This window comes from Rhinopithecus bieti, unplaced genomic scaffold (genome assembly GCF_001698545.2).
Source record: "Rhinopithecus bieti isolate Rb0 unplaced genomic scaffold, ASM169854v2 scaffold_72455, whole genome shotgun sequence".
In the NCBI taxonomy this organism is placed as follows: Eukaryota; Metazoa; Chordata; class Mammalia; order Primates; family Cercopithecidae; genus Rhinopithecus; species Rhinopithecus bieti.
Genome location: NW_016826741.1, coordinates 1 through 16859, shown reverse-complemented (window position 1 = coordinate 16859; position 16859 = coordinate 1). Strand labels below are relative to the sequence as shown.

The 16859-nt window shown below is 41.4% G+C and overlaps 1 protein-coding gene across 2 annotated transcripts in view; it reads right to left on the bottom strand.

Annotated features, from left to right (window-relative positions):
- Nucleotides 1–12423, bottom strand: part of SPIDR (scaffold protein involved in DNA repair) — a 144112-nt gene extending 131689 nt beyond the window's left edge. The window contains exons 1-2 of one of the 2 annotated variants that reach the window (XM_017863551.1): nucleotides 12230–12423; nucleotides 9217–9467 (exon numbers count right to left, since the gene is read on the bottom strand). In XM_017863551.1, coding sequence (XP_017719040.1) covers nucleotides 9217–9467; nucleotides 12230–12274 — 296 coding nt within the window. In that variant the 5' untranslated portion in view covers nucleotides 12275–12423. Of the gene's footprint in view, nucleotides 1–7083; nucleotides 7103–9216; nucleotides 9468–12229 lie in introns of those variants that run through there. The other variant, XM_017863553.1, reaches the window with a different exon arrangement.
- Between the last annotated feature and the right edge of the window lie 4436 nt (nucleotides 12424–16859).

Genomic DNA, 16859 nt, shown 5'->3' with positions numbered 1-16859 from the left:
CCCAGTTCGAACTTCCCAGCAGCTTTGTTTACCTACTTAAGCCTCAGCAATGGCGGGCGCCCCTCCCCCAGCCTCACTGCTGCCTTGTGGTTAGATCAGACTGCTGTGCTAGCAATGAGGGAGGCTCTGTGGGCATGGGACCCTTCCAGCCATGTGTGGGATATAATCTCCAGGTGTGCCCGTTTGCTTAAAGCGCAGTATTGGGGTGGGAGTTACCCGATTTTCCAGGTGTTGTGTGTCTCAGTTCCCCTGGCTAGAAAACGGATTCCCTTCCCCTTGCGCTTCCCAGGTGAGGTGATGCCTCGCCCTGCTTCAGCTCTCGCTGGTCGGGCTGCAGCAGCTGACCAGCACCGATTGTCCTGCACTCCCTAGTGAGATGAACCCAGTACCTCAGTTGAAAATGCAGAAATCACTGGTCTTCTGTGTCGCTTGAGCTCTAAAGTCTTTAAAAATGTGATAGAGATAAGATAGATTCCTTCGGGTCCCCATGAGTCAAGTTCCAATTTCTAGATCTCTCTGTGTATACATGATAGAACCATAAACACTAGACTGTAATCCCATGGGTTCCGATATATCTTTATTCTTACAGTAAGTCGGCATGTGGACAGGAAGAATGGCAAAGAATATAAAGGGTCTGGATGTCAATTAGTAGAATAAGCGGTAGTAAGACTAATTCTACTACTAGAATTAGCCTTTTTGCATGTTTGGACAGTGGAGAAAGACTCTTGGATCAAGCTTACTAGATTTCTTTTGAAAATAACTGATCACCTTTTCAGATAGTCAAAATGGTTGACTACCTTTTCAAAAGGAATTTAGTAAGCTTGATGCAAGAATCTTTTTCCACTGTCCAAACACACACAAAGGCTAAGGCCCCTAATCATCACATCCATGATCTACCAGTGCATGCTCCTCATAAGGCTTTAATATTGAGCCAGGGCTGAGAAGAAATAATGTCAAATGGCCCTGGATATCGTAAGGACTGACAATAACTGTTTTAGAGAGGAAACAAGCAAAGGTTAAGAAAAGATGGGCAGCTGAGATTAAAAGGTTTATTTAAGACTCATGGACACAGAACTAATAATTAAGGGATGATTTAAATGAATTGAATGAGCACAGGTAAGAACAAACCTAAGGCATGGGCTATGGCATCAGTTATAAGGACATGCAAAAAAAAAATGATACTCTGCACTCACAATCTTTCACATTACAATAAAAAAATTCAAATCATTGAAAAGGAACAATTCCAACTTTTCTACAACAGAAAGAAGCAAAGAGACTTCAGAAATAAAGCAAGTATGAGTGACAACAACCACCTTACGAAAATGTGATGCTAAGCAGATGGATGAACAGTCATTCCACCAACTCTGGCAGTATGTGGTGGTACATAAAAGAAAAGCAGGTGAAATGGTCCCCTGTGTTGTTGACGAGGGAGCTGTCTTCCCTTCAGGCTCTTCAACTGTAGACAGGGATATGCCACTGTTACAGAGAAGGAATGTATGCCACCCTATCTCAATACAGAGAAAAGGAGGCAGAGTCAAGAATATCTCCCAACTGTTTAGTGGGAAGAAAAGTAAGGTTCACAAGCAGGGAGAAGAGCTGTATTCACCCAGCGGGACACAGCAGGTGAGCACACAGCTGCGGAATCAACGTGTCACAGCTGACCAGCTTTTCCAAAGGAGTCTAGTAAGCTTGATCCAAGAGTCTTTCTCCACTGTCCAAACACATGCAAAGCCTAATGTCCCTAATCATCACATCCATGATCTACTAGTGCATGTTCCTCGTTCGGCCTTAATGGCCTCGTTCGGCCATTCTCATCATCAGGAGTTTGGGATCTTTATTTGTTTTTTTTGTTTGTTTTTTTGAGATTGAGTCTCACTCTGTCACCCAGGCTGGAGTGCAGTGGTGCGATCTCAGCTCACTGCAAGCTCCACCTCCTGGGTTCACACCATTCTCCTGCCTCAGCCTCCCCAGTAGCTGGGACTACAGGTGCCCACCACCACACCTGGCTATTTTTTTTTGTTGTTGTATTTTTAGTAAAGATGGGGTTTCATCGTGTTAGCCAGAATGGTCTCGATCTCCTGACCTCGTGATCCGCCCACCTCGGCCTCCCAAAGTGCTGAGATTACAGGCATGAGCCACTATGCCCGGATGGGATCTTTATTTGTTTAATGCTCTGGACAAAGTAAAAAAATTTCCAACCACAGTATCAGCACCATTCAACACTGGCCCCAGCATTAGGGCAGTTTTCTGCAATATGTTTATTACAGAGGAACTTCCATATCTCCATCATTTAGACAGTGGTGGTCATATTTCATATACAAATTTACACAAATGCTTCTTTTCCAAAGTAAATGGGCATCAACTCCTATTTGATGGCAGTGGTAGGGGTAGAGGTGGGGAATGTGGTGGCCAAAAGTATAGAAATAAAAATCACCTTCAAGGAAGCTTCCTCAGCAGCCAGATGGCAGACTCAGTACCAACACTGAGTGCTGATTTGTAAAGGAATAGCTTGTCTTTGCTTAGTTCAGATTTGTATTATTGTAGCAATGCTCTTTACCACTATTTTTTTTTAAGCATCTATGCTTGCTGTTAAAGAGGGAGTGAGCTGCTTTTTACTGAGTACTTGTCATATGGGAAGCATCCTGCTGAGTACTTCACATACATCATCCCAATCAGTCCTCACCACCAGTCTGCATTATAGTATTATAATACCAGTTTCACAGACAAGGAAACACAATTTTCCCCAGTCTCCCTGCTAAATGTCCTGTCACCAGTGAACCCACACCAGTCTGATTCCAGACTTTTTGTTCTTTCCATTAAACCACCAGTCTCAAAGAATTTTTAAAAGAAAAATGGTACCTGCACACACATTAGGAAACAAGAGACAGAATGCCCTCACTGCAGTTCTGTTGTTCTATGTAAATTTGGACATTGTCATCCCCTTATGCATCAAGAAAACATTTATTATCCAAGACCGTTCCTCCTCTGGCATCCCACCCACTCTACTCTGCTAAGTGAGCTTCTGCGCTCACTGCTCCCTATACCTCCTGCTCATGAAGTGACCCGGTAACTCCTCCCAAATCTGGGGCACAGGTTTTCAATGCCCACTTTATTAGACTTTGCATTACTATGGGTCCCCTCTCACACGGAAGCACCATCCTGAGCGCTTGCCACCAGTTCTGGTTTCCTCTTGCTTCACCAGCCCAGCCTCCTCTATCTCTTCAGCGGGCTCCTCTTCTACCTGCTTTCCAATGCAAGAGGATCTTGGAGCTGAATGCCTGCATTTCTTCTTTGCTTTGTCTCTAATGTTTCCCTAAAGTGACCTCCTCCACAGCCCTGGTTGTAGACTCAGCTGTGACAGGACACTGCTGCCTTGCACTCACAGCCATTAGTGCCTTTGGAGCTTGGAACCATAAACAAACATAACCTGCTAACATCCGCAAACAAAATGAATGAACATACAAAGATACATAGTGACCAGACACAAGCTGAGAGCCCCCAAACATTTATGTCCAAGCTAAAACCTTCTGGGTGTAAGGTATATATGTCCAGCTTTCTCACAGGACATCTCTTCTTGGATGTCTCATAGGAATCTCAAACTTAGTAGGCACAGACTGCATTCTCAAGCTTTCTTCCAGACCTGCTTTCACTGTAGTTTTTCTCATCTCAGCAAATGGGAACATCCTTCAACTAAATAACTCAAACTGAGGCTTGCTCTCTGAACATTCCCTTCTACTTTGCTCCTCCCCCAACCAATCCATTATGAAGCCATCACACACATCTAGAACACGGACCTTTTCTCTAGCTCTGGCAAAGCCACAGGAGACTCAGGAACCCACCAGTCCTCTCTGACCTGGACTATGGCAGTAGCTGCTTCCTGGGTCTCTCTGCTTTCACTGGGCCCTGGCCCATGTGCCCATCCTACTAAACCCCTGACAGCTAAAGCTGACTTTCAAGCGGGTCAACCTCATTCTTGGTCAGTAGGCAGCCACAGCAGACACTGCAGCTCCTGCACATGGTCCACTAGGCTGTGGCCAGTTTCCTGCCTGGGATCTCTTGCTGGCCCGTGCAGCATGGTCATGCTGGCATCTCCCTCCTGTCCAAGAGCTTTTCAAAGGTATTCTCTCTTCTGTGAGCAATTCTCTTTCATCTTCTCTTTACCTAACACCTAAACTTAAATAGTACTGCCTTAGAACACCATCTTTGAACCCTCTAAACTAAATTATGTATGTTCTCCTTTGTGCCCTATTTTTTTCTCACCAGGGCACTTATTGCAACTTGTAATCATAAATGCATTTGTTGTAAATTATTTTGTGTGGGATCTCCCACTAGGACTAAGCTCTAGGAACACAGAGACAATGTCTGGTTTTGTCAACCACTGCAGGCCCAGGACCTGGTCCAGGGCATGGTGGATTTTTTTTTTCCTTAGTGAAAAGAAGGAATAAATACACAACATGAAAATAAAGAAAAGGCCAAAAGACCAAAAACAGGAGTAAAACATCAAGGTATGGAAAAAGGAAAATGTGCTTTTTTTCTGAGTTCAGCTCAGTGAATTTCTCCGGCTTTTTGTCTGAAGACACAACTATTTAGCAAGTTCTGTCCTCTTGCAAAGGACTAACTCTCCACTTTAAAATATTTCTGCAATGAAGGGCAAGAAAGAATTTGCATCTCTAAAGGATAAAGATTACATTACTTGGTCAGGTATGGTGGCTCACACCTGTAGTCCTAGTACTTTGGAAAGCCAAGGCAGGAGGATTGCTTGAGGTTACAAGTTTGGGATCAGCCTGGGCAACAGAGTGAGACCCTGTCTCTACAAAAAAAAAAAAAAAAAAAAAAATTAGCTGGGTGTGGTGGCACGTGCCTGTGGGTCCAATACTTGGGGGCTGAGGTGGAAGGACTGCTTGAGCTCAGGAGGTTAAGGCTGCAATAAGCCATGATTGCTCCACTGCACTCCAGCCTAGGCAACAGAGCAAGACCATGTTTAAAAAACAAACAAATAAAAATTACTGGTCCCTAGGTTAAGTGTCTCAAGAAGAAAGGAAGAGAATGTTTTAGAAAGGGAGAAAGAAAGGTGATGTCTGCTGACAATCACCATGGGCTTGGAGTGAGGTAATATGGTCTGTACCTGCACCACCAGGACACAGAGAATCACTAAGGAATCACCACTTTCTCTCTTTGCCTTGGTTTTCGTTATAAATTACCTCGATGACCAGTGCTCCCTTTCTCTTAAAAAAAAAAAAAAGCCTATGGCTTTATTAGTCATGCATTTATCTAACGATCATTCAACATGTAGTGGATCTATAAAAAAGGTGTGTTTGGGCTTTGAATAGACTGCCTATTCTGTGGTTAGGGAGTGCCTTCTGCATCAGTTTTTTGTTACCTTTGATTTTAGTGATTTATAAAACTTAAGTTTGTGTTGGTTACTCTGACCTACAACACCTTGAGAAACCTCACAGAAATGTTTTCATTAACAGCTCAAGTTAAAGGAAGTCATCCAGAAGAACAATGGACAGGGGACTCTAACATATTATATTTCTGAAATGTAAAGTCTATTTCTGATAATGTTTCACAGTGCAGAGGACATGAACCTTTTGAGAAAATCTATCTGACCCTGAACAGGACTAGCTGCTTCAAAAAATTTTCTTTTAATTTCAAGGTTGGCACTAATTGAGCTGTCAGCTTTCAGAAGATAAGCTGTTACTGGTATCAGAAAAGTGACACTGCCTGAGAACTGGGAACAGACTGAGATTGACACCTATGATCAAGGTGCAAAGTAAACTTAGACAGAAATTAATTGCAGGGTTTTATCAGCAACCACCTGACCTGGGCTGGGAAGGGGCAACTATTGTGGCAAACAAATCTGCCATAAGATACCTTCGTTTCTTTTCACCCAGGTTTAATTTCTTCTCACACAGTAATTTCTGGACTTCACAGAAAACACACAGTAATCAAGGTTGTCTTTAAGTTCACTAATAGCTTGAAAGATCTCTGGGGTAGAGCAGATAATGACAAGAGTTCAAGAAAAGCCATTCTGAAAAACAAGGAGACCAGACTTAGAGCTACCTTTAGTTGGAAGGGATCACTGCTTATGCAATTTTCCTTCTTCTGTGTGTGCTGTGCTGATGAGTCTATACTAGCTAAGCCCAAGTTTGTCCATCCTGTGGGACCCACAGAGTGTTCTATATGTCATCTCTGATCAGGAAGCTGAAAGCAGGAATCACAGGCAGAAAATCTTCCAGGCTACACATCTGCATCTTCTAATAATGTTTGTACATGTATAAAAAATTTATAAAAATGTATACATGTACATGTATAAAAAACTGCCTTAGAATGCATACTGCTGTATCTCGAAGGCAGATACATTCTCTAAGTTTTTCTTTCTAAATATATTAGCAAACAATTAGTAGTGAATAAAGTACAATTTTACTTCTATATTAATTTGATACATAAACTAGAGAGCCTGATCATTATCACAGCAAAATAATCTAGAAAATATTAATGATCAGATCTTCTTGTACCCAAAGACATCTCAGCAGCCCTGTCCTCAAACTCAAGGCCAACGCTATGGCCCTTAGTTCAGAAGTTCATCTTTGTACACAGTCCAACCAAGTCTCCCCAGGGCAAGGCACTTGCACTTCTGCTGCCCTGGACAACTTGACCCTGGGTCAGCCTTAATCTAAACACGGCTTGGTTCTAACTCAATTTTCTCCCTTTTCTTTTCGAGACAGGGTCTTGCTCTGTCCCCAGGCTGGAATGCAGTGGCACGGTCTCGGCTCACTGCAACCTCTGCCTCCTGGGTTCAAGCGATTCTCCTGCCTCAGTCTCCAGAGTAGCTGGGACTACAGGTGCGCACCACCATGGCCGGCTAATTTTTGTATTTTTAGTAGAGACAGGGTTTCACCATGTTGGCCAGGGTGGTCTAGATCTCCCGACCTCGAGATCCGCCCGCCTCGGCCTCCCAAAGTGCTGGGATTATAGGCATGAGCCACTGCGCCTGGCCTCTCCCTTTTCCTTTAAACTCTAACACTCTACAACCATGTCATCTGGGATTCTATATCCCATTGCATTTTTCTTTGTGTCTACCTGTGTCAGCAGTGAGATCCTCCTTGAGGCTCCGTTTCCTCATCTGCAAAGTGGGAATAATATCACTTAGCTTCAATATTGTACAATCTCCGATGTGCTACAGAAAATGCATCACACAGAATGCATATTCATTAACTCTGAATAACTGGATATTGTTTTCTTGTTTTTGAAGTTCATGCCTGGCCTTCTTTCAATCTACCACCAGCATATTCTCATTGGATATGTCACCACATGTATTCCAAAGTACAACTCCAAAGCATTCACAATGCCACTCACATTGGTAGCATTTCACCAGATTTTAGCTTCTAGTTTTTCTCTCTTTGCTAAACAAGTAAAACAACTACCACTGGAGGACCTAGAGGAACAGCCTTCATAACGTGCATTGGCTGTGATTAGTCAGAGGAAGCAACCGCACTGTCAGTTTCATTGTTCCTTCTCGTCAGGGTGATTCAGTTCCCCACTGTCTCTGTTTCCTCGTCCCCTTGGAGTGTGTGGTCTGTGTGCTGAAATGAGGAAGCTCTACCAAGTTCCTCATTGCCAAGGTAACTAGTATTCCCTTCTTCAAAACCTAACACTGGATGTGTCATTAAAAAGGCCAAGCAAAACCAAAACACAAAACAAAAACCTATGTCTGATGTGTAGCTGTCTTAGAAAATTCTATATAAATTTACCACAGATTTAGGGCAAAGGGTGCAAGACTGGTCTATATCTACAAGCCATGATAAAGACCTTAAAACTGATTTCATGGATTTCACAAACATACATATTCCAAAAAAAGAATCTTTTTTTTTTTCCTGTAATTCCAAAAGAAACATTCTCCAATTCTAGACCTCAAGGTGACTTTCTGAAATTCATAGCATTTTCAAATAAAGTGCCTCCACTTGAAGATGATTCATAATTCACATAGGAGCGTAGGTATCCTGTTTCTCTCTCTGGCATCAGAAGGCAGTGTAATGACAGATGATTGCTCTGTCTTTATATTAGAGATGTGGTCTTGCCATCTTGCTTTGCCCAGGGTGGTCTCAAACTCCTGGGCTCAAGTGACCCGCCTGCCTAGGGCTCTTCCCAAAGTGCTGGGATTATACGTGTTAGCAACCATGCCCAGCCAGGATGATTGTTAATTACTGTTTCTTCAGTATGTATTTTCTTATTAATAGTTAAACAAAACTGATGAAGTAGCATCTATACTTTTAATTTCTATTCTGTTGGAAATGCATCTTACTTCTTTGAGGGCAATTATCATTGCCAGAGATAACTTCAAAAGGCTATGCCAGGCTCGGCGTGGTGATTCACGCCACTAATATCAGCACTTTGGGAGGCTGAGGCGGGTGGATCACTTGAGGCCAGGAGTTTGAGACCAGCCTGGCCAACGTAGCAAAACCTTGTCTCTACTAAAAATACAAAAATTAGCCAGGCATGGTGGTGCATGCCTGTAATCCCAGCTACTTGGGCAAAAGAATCTCTTGAACTCCAGAGGTGGACGTTGCAAAAAGAAAAAAGACAATGCTGAGGCTCTGATGTAAACAAACAAACCTCTCTGTCAGTCATGCGTCTACAGCTATCTGTAAGAACCAACACCAGGAAGGGCCTAAATCTGAGTAGAGACAACATCACTTCTACTACATTTGTCTGCACTTCACTGCATTGGATGATGCAGACAGACAACATTTACCTCACTACAGAAAGTTCTATTAGGCAGTTCTGATACAGATGGTTTGATACAGCACTCTCTGAAAGCCACAGGTTTACCAATTGCCATTATTTACTCAGGTTTTCAAGACATATAAAACTGGATGTTGCAATGGTCTTTTGAGGTATGACAACCACATGTCTTGGCTTTCCCAGAACAAAACCAATATTTCTTGCATTTGTACGACTTTCAAGAACATAAACCATTAAAGGTAAAAGAAAATGCAGTAAATTTAATTTTTAATAGGACTTTAAAATTAAATAGATAGATAAAATCCTTTATCATACCATGTATCCCAAATTTTGATGCAAGGAAAAACAAAAACAGCCCACGTATATGGTGAATGCAGCTAAGAACGTGCTCTGGGAAGAGCCTCCACTTTCTAGAGCACTCTGTCTAAGTGACTCTTCACCCCTGCCCCACACCAGCATCTTGGCACTCACCGAGTTCCAGCTGGGTCTGTGTGTCCTGAGCTGGCCCGCTGCTGACCCCTGGTGCTGTCTCTGCTGGGAAGAGAATACACTCTTTGCACTACCACTCGGACCCCAGCTCCTGGCCAAGAGGCAGCTCCCTGGCTTTCCACCACGTCCAGGAGAGAATCCCTCAGGGGAGTGCCGGTTGGGATGTGCTGTTTTGCTTCTTTGTGCCTGTGGGTCGAGGCTGTCCCTGTGGTGGCTACACCACTACACACAACCTGGCCGAGACACATAAAGGGAACAGTTTCAAGACTCACCAAGTTTCAGGTTTGGCTAACAACAAGCAACATGCTGCACACCAAACAATGACATCCTTAAGCAGCCCCCCAGTGGATCTGCACTACACTGAAGTGATGATGAAGATGAAAACAAAGGAACTTGTGGTGTGGGGCTCTGGGCCTGCCAGGTGGCTAAGATTGCAGGCTGAAGGCCAGGGAAAGAACAAGGAGCACAGCAGGATGTCTACTATACCAGGCAGGTGTTTGAAAACACACAGAAAGTTCTGCTAATAAAATTCATGATAATTCAAGAAATTTTTCTCTTTTGAGGTAAGAATTCCAACAGAACAAACTAGAAATGAAGATAAAAGAATGACTAGGGATACTACAAATCCTTCATTTTATTAAGTTCTTGTATGTGCAATCTCCGAGGCTAAGCATTTTACATACTCACATATTCTCCCAACAACCCCTTACATAATATCACCTGTCATAATAAAACACCACCACTTCCAGAGTGCTTCCTATATTCCAGGCTTTTAAATTTACATATTAAACATGCTTATCCTCACACAACCACCCAAGAAGATACATAATATCATACCTCCATTTTACAGATAAGAAAACTGAGACACAGAGACCATGGATCTTGCCCGAGATGACCCAGCAGGAAGTGGCTGAGTTAGGATTTGAACCAGGTCATCTGGTTCCAAAGTTCACACGTTTAACTATTATGCTACAAGTAGTTTCATTATCACTGTTATAGGCCAAAAATGTATCTCATGGGATTAATATTACATAGCTGTTTAAAACTATATGTTAAAAAAGTAATGTGCTTTGGGCCATATTTTTTATCTGTTATAATTAAATTGATTAGAGAGTCTTCCTTTTTGCATAATCCTCTCCAGATACTTCTTTTGATAGTCAAAGAAAGATTTTGCTTGACTAGCTGGTACAAAACAGGCTGAAAGTTTGTCTACTTTTCTTTCGTATTCCTCCTCCCTTGATCTGTCAGTCTCAGGAAGCATTCTGCTTAGCGACAACTTATATAACCCAGAGACCTTGAGGCCAGTGCACTGGGAGCCACACGAACATTCAGTGCTTAGGGTGGTCCCAGGGGCCATTCATGCCCATAGCAAGTGAATTTTAGTAGTTCCCTAAATTCATCTTGGCAAATGATCATGGCTTAGGACCAGTAAAATTCCAAAAAACAACTCCAGCATATAATCTCAAGCTTATGCAGTTCTTTTTATCCCAAGGGATAATAGATATTGTGGAAAAGAAAAATATGATTTTTTAAATAAATAAAGGAGGGTTTTAAAAAATTCTTAGACATTACAAGAATAGAGAAAATGAACATTGTCAAATACTAGCATGCACAGTATAATGATGTTTCTGTCAACAATGGACAGCATGTTTGACCGTGGTCTCATAAAACTATGATGGAGATGAAAAATTCCTGTTGCCTAGTGATGTATGCACGTTTGTGGTGATGCTAGTGTAAACAAAAGTAGTGTGTTGCCAGTTGCATAAACGTCTAGCACATCCTGTTATGTACAGTACCTGATATTTGATAATAATAAACAATGTTACTGGCTTATGTATTTACTGTACTATACTTTTAATTGTTATTTTAGAGTATTCCACATGTTAAAAAACAAGTTATGTGTAAAACATCCTCAGGCAGGTCCTTCAGAAGGTATCTAGAAGAAGGCATTGTTATCCAAGGAGATGATAGCTTCATGCACGTTACCGTCCCTCAACACATTCCAGTGGGACAAGATGTGGAGGTGGAAGATGGTGATATTGATGGTCCTGACCCTGTGAAGACCTAGGCTACTGTGTATGTTTGTATTTTAGTTTACAACAAAGAAGTTTTAAAAGTAAAAAAAAAATAAAAAATAAAAACAAAAAAGGATATAAAGAAAAAATATTTTTGCATAGCTATTTGTATTTGTGTTGTAAGCTAAGTGCTGCTATAAAGAGTAAAAAAGTTAATGAAAAATTTAAAGTTTATAAAGTTAGAAAGTTACAGTAAATTAAGGTTAAATTATTTATTACTGAAGAAAAAAATTAATTTAGTGTAGTGCAAGTGTTCAGTGTTATGAAGTCTACAGTAGTGTCTGAGGCCTTCACATTCACTCCCCATTCACTCACTGACACCCAGAGCAACCTCCAGTTCTATAGTCTCCATTTATGGTAAACGCCCTATACAGATGCACCATTTTTTATCTTTTGGACTGTACTTTTACTATCCTTTTTCTATGTTTAGATATGTTTACATACACAAGTACTTACCATTGTGTTACAATTGCCTACAGTGTTCAGTAAAGTAACATGCTGTGCAGGTTTGTGGCCTGGGAGCAATCAGCCATACCATATACCCTAGGTGTGTAGTAGGCTGGAACATCTAGGTGTGTGTAAGTGCACTCTATGATGGTCACACAATGACAAAATCACCTAATGACAAATTTCTCAGAACATATGCCCGTTAAGTGATGCATGACTCTATTTTAAGAAATTAGAATAAAGATTAAAGATACATAATTAGAAAGACAAAATACCGTAAAAAGAGCACCACTAAATGCTGAACTGAACTATAATATATTCAGGCATAACAATAAGTTCCTGCAGCATACATACTTGTGGTGGGATTTTTGGAGGGAGACAAAAGGTAAACATCTTCACTTACACTGAAGCCCTTCCAAATCCAGTCACTAACATATTACAAGCATAAAACCTTTAAGTCAATAGGAGTTTACCTGGATTTCAGGTGAATTATTTGTTAGACCCTTAATTACAAACATCTGGGCCAAAGAGATGCTTCTTCTTGGAAGGGGTATGTCCGGATAGTACACGTCACAAGTTTTTTTTGAATCTTCTTTGGCAACAACTTTCTCACAAAAGTAAGTATTCAGAATAACAGGGCAACTTCCATTTGGAATAATCAGTTTTTGCCTGGAAAAGAGAAAGACATGCAACAGTTTCTTTGCAATATTGGGGTCCCCTCATGTTCTTGCTAAATCAGGAATGCAAAGAGCAATGACTCGCCTGCTATGGACAGCCAGAGCCAAGCCCGCCCACAGAGGCACAGCTGTCCTTCATGCTCCAGCAAGGCCGCCAGTAGTCTGACTTCACTGTTCTAATGAAAGCCCTGTGTCAGGAAGGGATGGAAGAAGGCTAAGTCCGTGGGCTTGAACTTCCTTGTGCCCTCCCAGTATAGCCTCAAGACCCCTCAGGGGGAAATACAGAGGATGAACAAAAACTGTCAACAGCCTCAAAAAAGTGCCCAAACAATGAAATAAAATGTACAAATAAAACCTTCTGACATTTTGACAGCTCTAATCTTTCAAAGAACATATCATTAAATGTCAAAGGAGCATCTACCTTTGCTATCAAACTGACTATAGCTGCTGAATACCTCACATTTAAGTATTAATGAAAAGGAGTCAGGAAATAGAGCAGACAAAATTCTCCTGGTTCTTCTCAGTCCTTGGGCAAGAGAAAACACTTTAATGCCTATTCCTTAAAACATGGTGCTGCTTAGTATTAAGAGAAATTTGGGACTTCTGATTCTGGGAGGATAGAGTATCACACTTTTCCCTATTCCTCTCATTAAGTACAACTAAAATGCCTGACACTATATGTAAAGTAAACATAAGAAGACACCGAGAGGTGGAGAGAAGAGGCAGACAGGCTAAAACCTAGAGACTTTAGGAATGAGGCAGTGGCAAGTTCCTGGGTTTTCTTTCTTTTCTTTCCTTCTTTCCTTTCTTTCTTTCTTTCTTTTTTTTTTTTTTAAAAACATGGTCTCACTGTTATTCAGGCTGGAGTGCAGTGGTGTAGTCTCAGTTCATTGAAACCTCTGCCTTCCATTCAAACGATTCTCGTGCCTCAGCCTCCTGAGTAGCTGGAATAACAGGCATGAACCACCAAGCCTAGTTAATTTTTAAATTTTTTTAGTAGAGAGAAGGGTTTGCCATGTTGGCCAGGGTGGTCTCAAACTTCTGACTTCAAGTGATCCACCCGCCCTGGCCTCCCAAAGTGCTAGGATTACAGGTGTGAGCCACTGTGCCCAGCCCTGGGTTTTCTTTTTGCCTCGCATATCTCAGGTTTTGAGTTGAAGGAGCCAACAACCCAGAAGCAGCAACAGGTGTTGACAAAAAGCTCTACCAAAGCCTGCTCTCTTTAACCAAGGACCAAGGAATGGGCAGCCTAGAAAGGCAGAAAACTCTTAGATGGTAACTGCTCTACTGTAGGCAAACATCAGGGAAAACCTATGACTTGTCCCCATGCATGCCAGCACAGGCCACGTGAGGACCTGGACTTCCCCCCTCATTGGGCTGTAATGAGAGACCCCAATATCCCAGCTGAGGTATGAGAGAAGGTGGGGCCAAGGAGCTGACCTTCTTTTCTTTTTTTTTTTTTGAGATGGAGTCTTGCTCTGTCGCCCAGCTGGGGGCATGATCTCAGCTCACTGCAATCTCGGCCTCCCGAATTCAAGCGATTCTCCCACCTCAGCCTCCCAAGTAGCTGGGACTACAGGTGCCCACTATCATGTCCAGCTAATTCTTACATTTTTGTACAGATGGAGTTTCATCATGGTGACCAGGCTGGTCTCAAACTCCTGACCTCAGGTGATTTGCCTACCTTGGCCTCCCAAAGTGCTGGGATTACAGGTGTGAGTCACCGTGTCTGGAGTACTTTCATCCCCGACAGGCCTGCAATGAGTACTCCCCTCATTTTGACAGTGGAGAGACTACCTGGGGGCCTGGACTTCAACTTCTCCTGACAGTAGTAACTAAGCACCACTCCCTATCCCTCTGGGGTGGTGCCAGAGGAAGTGTGGCAGAGAATCAGGATTTTTACCACTGCTCAGTGGTGCTGAGGCCACCCTTCCCACCTACTCCTCCTACCCCTCAGCAGAAGGCATGTGAGAAACAGCAACAAGGCTTCCCTGGCCTTCCCAGCCAGGGTGGTGTCAGCAGAGGCTTGGCAGGGAGCTGGAACTCATACCCCTGCCCAGCAGGAACAAGGAGTCTCTCCCTCTCTCAAGTGTCAGCTGAGGAATCTGGACTTCCCTCTCCACCTGGCAGTAACAACCCCACTCCACTCCTCACTTTCTCCTACCAGAGCAGTGTCAGATGAAGCTACCTAAAAGAGGTTTAAATAAGATCCAGAGTCCCAAAACATAGTACTCCAAATGTCCACGTTTCCATCAAAAATCACTTGTTATAATAGGAACCATGAAAAATCTCAACTTGAATGAATAAAGATAATTAACAGATGTCAATGTTGAAATGACATAAAGGTTAGAGTTATCTGGCAAAATTCTGAAGCAGCCATTTAAAAATGCTTTAATAAGCATCTCGATGCACTTGAGACAAATGAAAAAAAAAAACGTCTCAGCAAATAAACAGAATAATTATTTCTTAAAAATGGAAGTTTCAGAACTAAAAAAATAGTGAAAATAAAAGAATAGGTTCAACAGCAGAATGGAGAAGGAAGAGAAAAGAATCAATAAACTTGAAGATAAAAATAATTAAAATTACCCATTATAAATAATAAAGGGAAAATAAACTTAAAAAAAAAACAAACCTGGTTGGGCATGGTGGCTCACACCTGTAAACCCAGCACTTTGGGAGGCCGAGATGGGCGGATCACCTGAGGTTGGGAGTTTGAGACCAGCCTGACCAACATGGAGAAACCCCATCTCTACTAAAAATACAAAATTAGCTGCGTGTGGTGGTGCATGGCTGTAATCCCAGCTACTCGGGAGGCCGAGGCAGGAGAATCGCTTGAACCCGGGAGATGGAGGTTGCGGTGAGTCAAGATCGCACCACTGCACTCCAACCCAGGCAATAAGAGCAAAACTCCGCTTCAAAAAACAAACAAACAAAAAACCCCCAACAGAACCAAGGACCTGTGGGAAGAAAGAAATAGAAATGGAAGGCTACAGATAAAATAATACAGGTAAATACAAGAGGCTTTCCTACTCCTCTTGAGTTTTCAAAATTTTTATTGTCATAAAAATTATAACACTGTCTGAGGTGGTTCTAAACGCATGCAGAGAAAACATTAAAGACAATCATATTATAAATAGGGAGGGAAAGGGAATATAAAGGGAGGTATGGTTTCTATACTTCACAGAAACTGGTAAAATGTTGACCCAGTAGACTGTGCTAGGTTACATGTATGTAATACCTAGAGCAAGCAATAAAATATCTATAAAAAGAGATACACACCAAAACATTATAAATGAAATCCTAAAAAAAATTAATGTTCAGGTAACCCATATGAGATCAAGAAAATAAAACAAATAAAACAGAGGACAAAGAAAACAAAAGTAAAAGGTACACTTAAGTCCTAATGTATCAATAATTACATTGAGGATAAATGGTCTAAATAAACCAATTAAAATACAAAGATTGGCAGGGTAAATTCATGATCCATCTACATGCTGTCTACAAGAAACTCACTTCAAATATAGAGATATAAGTAGGATAAAAGAAAAAAATGGGAAAAGATTCATCATGTAAACATTGATTAAAATATAGTGGGGGTGCTATATTAATATCAGATGAAGTAGATTTTAGAGCACAGAAAACCCCAAATATAGAAAGGCACATTACATAATGAAACAAAGATCAATCCACCTTGAAGACATAGCAATCCTAAATGTGTCTACAATAAACAACATAGATTCAAAATACATGAACCAAAAACTGATAAAACTCAAAGAATAGACAAATCCACAATTAGAACTGCTGACATCAACATCCCTCTCTCAACATTTGATGGAACTAGAGAGAATATCAGAAAGAATACAGAAGAGTACAACACCACCATCAATAAACAGGTTCTAGTTGACATCATAAAACACTCCACCAAACAACAGCAGAATACTATTTTTTTCAGGTGCCCACAAAATGCATGTGCCACAAGACACATCTAAACAAATTTAGAAGAACTGAAATCATATAGAGTACATTCTCGAATCACAGTAGAATCAAACTAAAAATCAGTAACAGAACGATAACATGAAATTCTCCAAACACTTTGAAATTAAACAACATATTTCTAAGTAATCCAAGGGTCAAAGAGGAAGTCTCAATGAAAACGTAAAAACACTGAACTAAATGAAAATACAAATTTAACCTATCAACACTTGTGAGAAACAGCTGAAGTGATACTGAGAGGAAATTTTACAAAACTTAAAGCTTACATTAAAAAAGAAAAAAGTCTCAAATCAACAATTTAAGTTCTTACCTCAAAAACCTAGAAAAAAGTAAAGCAAAATAAACTCAGAGCAAGTGAAAAGAAATAATTTTTTTGGGTGTGTGAGACAGAGTCTTGCTCTGTCACCTAGGCTGGAGTGCAGTGGTGTGATCT